Source organism: Dermacentor silvarum, chromosome 9 (assembly GCF_013339745.2).
Source record: "Dermacentor silvarum isolate Dsil-2018 chromosome 9, BIME_Dsil_1.4, whole genome shotgun sequence".
Classification (NCBI taxonomy): domain Eukaryota; kingdom Metazoa; phylum Arthropoda; class Arachnida; order Ixodida; family Ixodidae; genus Dermacentor; species Dermacentor silvarum.
In genome coordinates this window covers 132,732,567-132,741,556 of record NC_051162.1, presented here as the reverse complement: position 1 = coordinate 132,741,556, position 8,990 = coordinate 132,732,567, and the positions used below count along the sequence as shown (strand labels likewise).

Below are 8,990 nucleotides of genomic sequence, written 5' to 3'. Positions count from 1 at the left end.
ACGAGCAACCACCAGATTGAACTTGCGAAAAAAAAGATTGTAAGAGAATTGTGGTCGTGGAGCAAATGGTATCAGAACTATGTAATTAGCTTCAAGAATAAATTATCGCAAAACGGGCAAAATAAAAGGAAGAACATATTTATTGCGGGACCATTTTATAGGCTAAAGCACCAAGCTACCATCAGGTGACTATCTCGACCAACTGCAATGCAGTAGTTTTTAAAGCCTGTTAGCTGCAAAGTCAATGTTTTCTGAGTTTTACATCAATATGGAATATAATATGGTCCTAATATGGTCCCAGCATCCGCGACAAAACTAGCGCAAGTCACCGTTTTCGAAGAGAAAATCAAGTATATTCTTCTTGTGTTTTCTTTTTTGTGTGTGTGTGTGTGTGGAAAGTTAAAAAATACTTTTTTCTTGTTCACCCCACTTTGTTATCGGTAGGGGTGTGCGAATATTCGAAACTTCCGAATATCTTTAGAATAGTTTTCGAATATTTAGAAACGTAAACTGCGCTTAATCAAACGTAAAATTGGAGCAAACGTGCAGTAAATTTTCACCCCCGTGGGCATAGTATAGACATAAAACATGAGCACTTGCGTAGTGGAGCAGGCTACTACTTAGCTCCAAATGCTCCATTTGTCTTTTTTATTAACAACGCTTCATAACGTACTATACAATGAGATAATTTTTTTTAATTTTAAGAATGCTTAGGATGTGAACATCTTTATATAATAATTGTGATAGCGGCTGTTAATTATTCGAAAACTATTCGATTCGCTCCTGGCGCTATTCGATTCGGTCTCAAAAATTACTGTTCGCACACCGTTAGTTATCTGTTAGCTGCAAGAAATCGCACCCCTCAATTTCTACAAAAAAATTCATAATGGCTTACTTGAAACGCCGCGCTACTAATTCACCATAAAACGTGGGGGAAAAAACTCGTTCATCCTGACCTACTGTGATCAAAATAGTAAGTTAATTTAATTGCAGTAAAGACCAGCGCACACACACTTGTTGCCGATGCTGGTGTATTACAACATGTTTAGATGTATCAAATATTTGCGTCCTTCTATTGGTTCACTGGTGTCATCCTGGTGTCATCCCGAAACTGGTGTCATCCCGAGAATTCGGTCCAAATGGATCCGCCTTGCGAACTCCACAGCTACAACTTGTAAAAAATTGCAATATGGGCCATCAGGTAAATAGTTAAAATTTAATTAGTGAATTCTTGTTAATTAGTCGATTATGCATTTAATTTTTTTGTGCAAGTAATGTCCGCCTCTGCGAGTAGACCAGCTCATGAACTAGAATCGGGCTCTCTGCCACAGGCAACCTTAAATAAATTTTGAAAGTGTTCGCTGAAACACCCGGTATATATGGCTTTCATAGATTATGAAAAGGCATTCGATTCAGTAGAGATACCAGCAGTCATAGAGGCATTGCGTAATCAAGGAGTATAGGAGGCATACATGAATAGCTTGGCAAATGTCTACAAGGATTGCACAGCAACCTTGGTTCTCCACAAGAAAAGTAGAAAGATACCTATCAAGAAAGGAGTCAGGCAAGGAGACAATCTCTCCACTGCTATTCACTGCATGCTTAGAAATACTCAAACTCTTAGACTGGGAAGGCTTAGGAGTGAGAATCAACGTCGAATATTGACACGTGCACTTGTTTATCTTTCTCCTTAGGTTTGCGGGTCACATTGTCCCATTCAGCAATACTGGAGCTGAATTGCAAGAAATTTTAATGACCTTAACCGATAAAGTGCTAAAGCGGGGTTGCATATTAATATGCAGAAGACAAAGGTAATGTGTAATAGGAGTAGTGACAGCTGGGCGAGTTGGTATTGATTCATATTAACTGCGCAACAAAATGGGGACAGAGAAGGAACAGACGACAGCCTTGCAAGGGAACAAGCATTCGTGATCGCCAGTCAGCCTCTAGAGTCCTTACAGGAGTAAGCTTATCTATGACAATTACTGTCAGCGGATCCTAACCATGAGAAGGAAATTTCCTGAAGAATAAAAATGGGTTGGAGTGCATACGGCAGGTATTACCAAATCCTGACTGGGATCGAGCTTACCACTGTCATTGAAAATAAAAGTGTACAATCATTGCATTCTAGCGGTGCTAACATAAGGGGCAGACATTTGGAGGTTAAAAAAGAAGCTCGAGGACAAGTTAAGGACCGCGCAAAGAGCGACGGAACGAAAAATGTTAGGCCTAACGTTAAGAGACAGAAAGAGAGCGGTGCGGATCAGAGAGCAAACGGGGATAGCCGATATTCTAGTTGACATTAAGAGGAAGAAAGGGAGCTGGGCAGGCCATGTAATGCGTAGGATGGATAACCGGTGGACCATTAGGGTTAGAGAATGAATATCAAGAGAAGGGAAGCGCAGCCGAGGACGACAGAAAATTAGGTGGGGTGATGATGATGAAATTAGGTAATTTACACGTGCAAGTTGGAAGCAGCTTGCGCAAGACAGGGGTAATTGTAGATAACTGTGAGAGGCCTTCGTCCTGCAGCGCACATAAAAATAAGCTGCTGTTGATGATGATGAATGGTTGAAATCAGCACTTTTTCATCAATTAGAAATAATCAAGGACGTGACTAAATGTAGAGGGACCATTGTGATTCAACGACAGCAGGTCACAAGTATTCCTCCAGACAAAATAAAGATGCTTTCGCGAAAGCAGTCGTTAAGCTTTCAGTGGCAGAGTTTGTACGTTTACTCACTGCATTTAATTTAATTTTGTAGATTGTCATTCAAAAGTTCGTTTCAAAAGATAGTGCACTGATTGCTAACGCTTAATTGCATACAGCACGCACGTGTAGCATTGATAATACTTGTGGTCTAATTCCAACAACCTTTCCCATGCTGCAGGTGTACTAACGTAGTAATGTGGCGTCTTTCAAAGAGTGCGTGTCCCTGCAGACAACTGATATAGATCGAACAGTACCGGAAGCAAACCAATATAACAACCTTTCACAACCAGTACTCGAAACGTTAGCACATTTCTGTAATTAAACGGCACCGCGAGCAAGGGAAGCCTGAGGCTGGAGCCAACGGCCCGACCGGAGGGCTTGTCTTCGTTATGACAACACATTTTCCTTCGGAGCGTTTATATGTGAATGGATCAGAACAAATAAGCGATTTATTCGTTTACTGAAGGTTCTTCGTAACATACGGGGTCGTGGTTTATCACAATGAATAAATAAATCGTTTATTATTACAAAGTTGGCTCTATGACTTAACAATGATCAGAATAAAGTGGACCAGCTAGCACTTGTGTGCGCCGTCGAGACAAAATCGAAATTGTGCGTTGTCTGCGGCAATCTCAGAGCGATAAGAGCAAGCCTTTTTCTTCAGTCGTGATCGTAGCGGTACCGGTATTCCCAAATAACTCTGCAGCGAAATGCATGTATATCTAATCAAAAAAAAACACACACCACACACACACACACACACACACACGATGCAGCCCGTCCATAAACACAACCAGATAATCTCCACTGCCGAACACCATGTCTACAAGAAATTTCAGGGCACATGATCGTGATTTAGCCGGAAAATGTTTGGTATCTAAGAGGTGCACGGGATGTGATAAACAGTGGTTCATCACATCAAACATCCCTTCTTCAATCATTGCTCGACCACATCCCTTATTCAACCGCTGTTCATTGTGTTCTGTTCTGCATTCTCTTCAGCGCTCGTGTTTGTCCTTTTCCGTTAAGTTGCGCACTTCCGTGCCCCGCGCTGCAAAAATCACGCCATATTTTCTGTATAACTTCTCGCGCTTCCACGACGGCCGGGATTAAAGTTGTGGCATTCACACTTCAGTTTTGTTTGATCACGCACAGTCGGCGATGTGCAGTTTATTGGAAAATGGAATCGAATTTCGATGCGTCAATTCGAAAGTTTCGTATATGCGGACTTCTCTCTAAAAAGTACATGTGGGGAACACGTGTTCACCCCTCTCGCATCTTTAGGCCTAATCATGGCGCCTGTATTTCCGCTGTGAAAGGGCTAAGGAGAAGGACAGAGAGAGAAGTCGTATAGGGGAAAGAGTGAGAAAGGCAGGGCAGGAGTGGCAAGGCGAAAGAGGGAGAGTACCGCTCAACACCACCGTAGGGGTAAGAAAAGAAAGAAAAGGCTGGGGGGAAAGGAGGCGCCGTGCATGCCTTCATCACGGGAGGCGGAGCCTGAAGAGGAGAGGGGGTTTCTACGCATCCCATTGGCTGACCTGTTGCACTCTGCTAGCGACATCCGCGGACCTGCGCTATATTTCTTCAAAAAGAGGGTCCTGGAGGAACCAGCACTCACTTCTCACTCGGCCATGGACGGAGAAGCAACGGCGACACGATCACGAGTAAATATGACGATAAGGATTTTGGTCGTCTTCTTGTCCGTCATGGCGACGTTGGCCGACCACGACGTCGAGCGCAGCAACGAGAGGACCAACAAGGACGGATGTAAGTGGAATTGAGCGCTTTCTTAATCTGCGTGGCAACGCGCACAGCCGATGTCCTTGCTTGTACCGGGCTAGCGTAGTACCACTTCTAGACCACTCCTCTATTTCCGAGGTATTATGGATAAGACAGCCTTCCATGTCATACCGATACCGATTTTGTGCAACGAATCGAATCGCTCGTGATGTGATTCGCAACTTCAGCTTGAATGTAGAACGCTCTGTACAACTCTTCAAAATCGGACCGCCATACTTTTGGTTCTGAGTGACCCTTTTTTGGTGAGCCCTAGAAAAGGAGGGGACCTTACGCCCTGACCAGCCTTTGCACTCTGGTTTTGCCCGTCATCGCTCGAAGCGGTGGACACGAAGTGGTCTATCGGTTCTGTGTATGTCGTGTGACAAATTAACCTCTCTCTTTCAGTTGGCTCGATGTCGTCGATGGCCCAAAGTCTGGGCCTTCCCGCCAACGCGGCGTCGCTGGGCCAGAGCATGGGCCTACCCGGCTTCTGGTTCAGACAGACCGCGTGCCCGCCGTGCCTCAGCAGTGCGTCGCCGAGTCCGGCCAGGAAGGCGTCTGCGTGCTCGCCAAGCAGTGCCTCAAGGACGGGGGCGTCTCGCTGGGACGATGCACCGACGGCAAGATGATCTGCTGCCACCGTAAGTGGGAACACGTTGCAATTAATGGAAATACAGTTGTGTGCATCGAATTCATTATTCGTCAGGTTATCATAATCAGGTTTATTTATTTTTAGGTTATTCACTCGGTGCGCATGACATCTAAATGACGGGATTTCGATTTTTGGGACGTTATAAATGGATATTCACCTTAACATTGATAGTCTAATTGTAATTATTAGCTTTGCAGTTTTCTAGAGCGTTACTAACTTGCAGTGCACCGGCTTTTCATGTGGTCCTAGCACCTGGAAGCTGTAGCGTCTTTTCCTGTAACTCTACCTGTCATAATGAAATTGTTAATGAACTTGCCAATCATTTGACAATGCAGGCCCCGAAGAGGAGAAGTTGGTCAAGTGCGGCGGCGTGGTCAACGACAACGAGGTGGTGTTCCGCAGTCCCGACTACCCTCACCAGCAAGCGGTGTATGGCCAGTGCCAGGTCACGGTGCACGCCCGAGAGGAGGTTTGCCAGCTACGGCTCGACTTCTCCGAGTTTTCGCTCTCGCCGCCAGAGACTTGCGGACCGCGAGCGGGCTACTGTCTGGACGACGCCTTCAGCGTGTCCGCGGGCGTCGAGTCGTCAAGCTACCCCGTCCTCTGCGGCTTCAACAGCGGACAGCACAGTACGAAAACCTATGCATTTCTTTGTGTCATAGCCAGCACGCTATGTCAGGGCCGTAACCAAATCGAGGGATGTCGTCCCCCGAAATTATTGCTGTGGCGATACTGTTTAGCACATCTTGCGTATGTGTCAGAATATATGTTTACTATTATGTCAGCGATGCGCTTGATTCATAGCAGTTTTCTGCGCATGTATCCAAATAATACGCCCTCCAATATAAATTTTTTCTTCCTTTGCCCCCAGTGTACATTGACGTAAGCCAGAGCAAGCAGGCCGTCCTTTCCGTTCGTCTGAGTGCCCGCACAGAAATGGAGCGCCGATGGAGCATTCGCATCACGCAGGTCGCCTGCTGGAGCCCCACCATGGGTGAGCCCTCCTACTGTGAAAATAATCATTCTTCTCCCTGCTAAGCTGATTTGTCGTGGTGGCGCACACATATAATGCTAGCGGTATACATGCTAATACTGTGCCTACATTATTCCAGCTCCCGAAGGCTGCCTTCAGTACCACACCAAAGCTGCAGATACCATCACCAGCTTCAACTTCGCCCGCAACCCAACCGGTTTCCATTATTTGGCCAACATGCATTACTCCATTTGCATCCGGCGTCAGCTTGGCTTTTGCTCTATCCTGGTGAGTTACCTTTGACAATTGGTCTGCACATCAATTCCGTTGCATTCATAACGGTGCAGTGCACGAAATCCTATATTGCAATGCAAAAGCAACCACACTGTACGAACGTCACTTATGGCATTATAATGAGTGTATTGTGGTGAAGCAGCGCCTGATTACGCTGTTCTAGTATTTAGAAAGCACATGCTTTGTTATGCTGCAGTAATGCTATTGTGTAGTAAGCTACAGGAGACGTTTGTCATACCGCGAGTGTTGGGGTGCCTTATATGTGCAATTCCCTTTGCAGTTTGAGGAGAATGGTGCCAACGGCTTCCGCCTCAGCCCCCTGGTAAACCAGCGTTGCCGCGACGCTTACGTACTCATCCCTACCGGCTCAACTGGCACTGTCACCGAAGGCAACCTGGGTGACCGCATCTGCGGCACCACTTTTACACCCGTTGCTGGTAAGCTCTCCCACACGTTAAGCTCTACACAGGACGTGCAGATGCCTAGACATTCAATTATCAATGCAAATGTCACGCAAGTCAATGGCGTATTAATAGACTCTGTTGCACTGATGTGCACTTTTTCCTTTGCCTTATATTTCAGTTACAGAAATAACATTCACTTGTCTCTATGGTTTCCCTGGTCATACTAATGTTACGTGTGCTTTCCGCAGCCAACCTTGCGCCCTTCCGTGTGTCGTTCGTTACTGGCCCTCGTATTGGCTACGCGGACTGCCCTTGCCCGGGACGGCGCCCGAGTGGATCTCCATCCCGCCGCCCCAACCTACCAGTACAGCAGCCCACTCTGCCGCCACTTCCTGTCCCCGTCCCAGCACCTGTCCCTGTCCCCGTCCCAGCACCAGTTCCCTTCCCAGCACCTGTCCCTGTCCCCGTACCAGCACCAGTTCCCTTCCCAGCACCTGTCCCTGTACCAGTCCCAGCACCTGTACCAGCACCTGTGCCGGTCCCAGCACCTGTGCCGGTCCCAGCACCTGTCCCCGTCCCAGCACCTGTCCCCGTTCCAGCACCTGTCCCCGTCCCAGCAACCCTTCCTGTTCAACCCGTGACTGTGCCAGTTCCTGTGACTCCGATCGGATCGCCGCAGCCCGTAAACCTGGGTGCCCCTCTGTTGAACCAGACGCAGTTTGCCGGAAGGCAGTTCGCCGACGCCCTGGTGTGCCGCGCTGGTGGCTTCAGCCTACGCTATGCTCAGCTGCCTCACGGTTGCTGAGTGTATGTAACTATCCCACCCGCCATCTAGTCAACTGTACAATCCTGTAAATACTGTAAATGCTGCAATAAATTATCAATTACTGTTCCTGTATATTCATGGTGCTACTCTAGTATGGATGAAAGTTGTTACTGCATGAATGCAGTGACTATGTGATCAATGCAGTCGCTACAGTGCATCAATGCAGGGACACAGTGCATCAACCAATGCTATGGTTATGAACAACGCCTCGGCCACACGTCTCGCCGTTTGCAAGCAAGATAACGTTAGCCAACTCGCCACTCGTATTGTACTAAATGCTGAAGAAATTATACATTTCGTCGTCGTCTTCCACAGCTGGCTGCGTTGCCGCTCATCATTCCAGCGTAGAAATTCTGTTGTCGTAATGGGGAGGCCGCGTTTACGGGGCCTCCCAATGCATGAGCGGTGCATCGCTGCATGCTTCGCACCTCCCCAAGCTCCACGTGCCTCCCCGGCTCCACGTTCAGTCTCAGCTTGGCCGGCAAGCTGAGTAATGAAGCATTGAATTCGCATTGAAATGTATATGGTTCGAACTGCGCCACGCAATAAAAAAAAAAAGCAGAGAGACGACCAGAGTCGAGCAATCCGCCTGGCCGTTGAGGCCGTGAAGACTCAACGCGCGGGGACTGCTTCGTCCTCCCCCCCTACATACGTGTAGGTTAAGAGGCGGGAACCCCAGCTCGGTGGAATAATAAAGTTTGCAATCAATCCCGGCTGTCGAGTGTTGGGCACGGCAGAGGAATTGCCGTGCCCGTAAGGCCGGTGCACGAAACGTGCACTGAACTTCAACGTTCATTTCGTTGAATCAAAGTCTACATCCATGGCTTTGGATGTAGACTTTGATTAAGTTGGCATGGGCGAAAGCTTCGCGTTCAACCATCTTTCTTTAAGAAGGGGGTTTCATTCTTTTCGATCAGGCGGACATTATTAGCACGAGAAATCGATACACATATCAAAAGACGAAAATCGACTAATTAACGTTTTAGTTAATTACTTTACGGCACACATTTCAATTTACAAATTGTAGCCGGTGCGTTTGCAAGACGAATCCACTTGAAATGAATTTGCAGGATGACACTTATTTTAAGATATTATTTCCCAAAGTGTGGTACGAAATACATTCCGTTCCAGTTACTTATGTGCTACAATGCATAAAAGAGCGTTTTGTTGAAAAAGTTATTTCCCTCTCTCCCCTGTCGAGAAAATGAGGGTATAAGCGAAGCTTGTGGCAAGACGGCACTGTCGCAGGCGTTCCGCTTCGTTTGCCCCCTAAACTCAGAGCAGTGGCGCACCGAGTAGGGGCTCCACCCCCCCCCCCCCCTTCCCCCAAGGGTCCAGCCCCACCAGTT

At 47.2% G+C, this 8,990-nt stretch overlaps 1 protein-coding gene across 1 annotated transcript; it reads left to right on the top strand.

The window, feature by feature from the left end:
* The first annotated feature begins 1,189 nt into the window (after window positions 1–1,189).
* On the top strand, window positions 1,190–7,707 carry LOC119463910 (uncharacterized). The gene is made up of 8 exons (XM_049655432.1): window positions 1,190–1,201; window positions 4,269–4,480; window positions 4,898–5,133; window positions 5,480–5,773; window positions 6,016–6,138; window positions 6,257–6,405; window positions 6,692–6,848; window positions 7,064–7,707. Exons 1-8 carry the CDS (start codon window positions 1,190–1,192, stop codon window positions 7,618–7,620), a joined length of 1,740 nt encoding a protein of 579 aa, XP_049511389.1. The 3' UTR covers window positions 7,621–7,707.
* The last annotated feature ends 1,283 nt before the right edge of the window (window positions 7,708–8,990 follow it).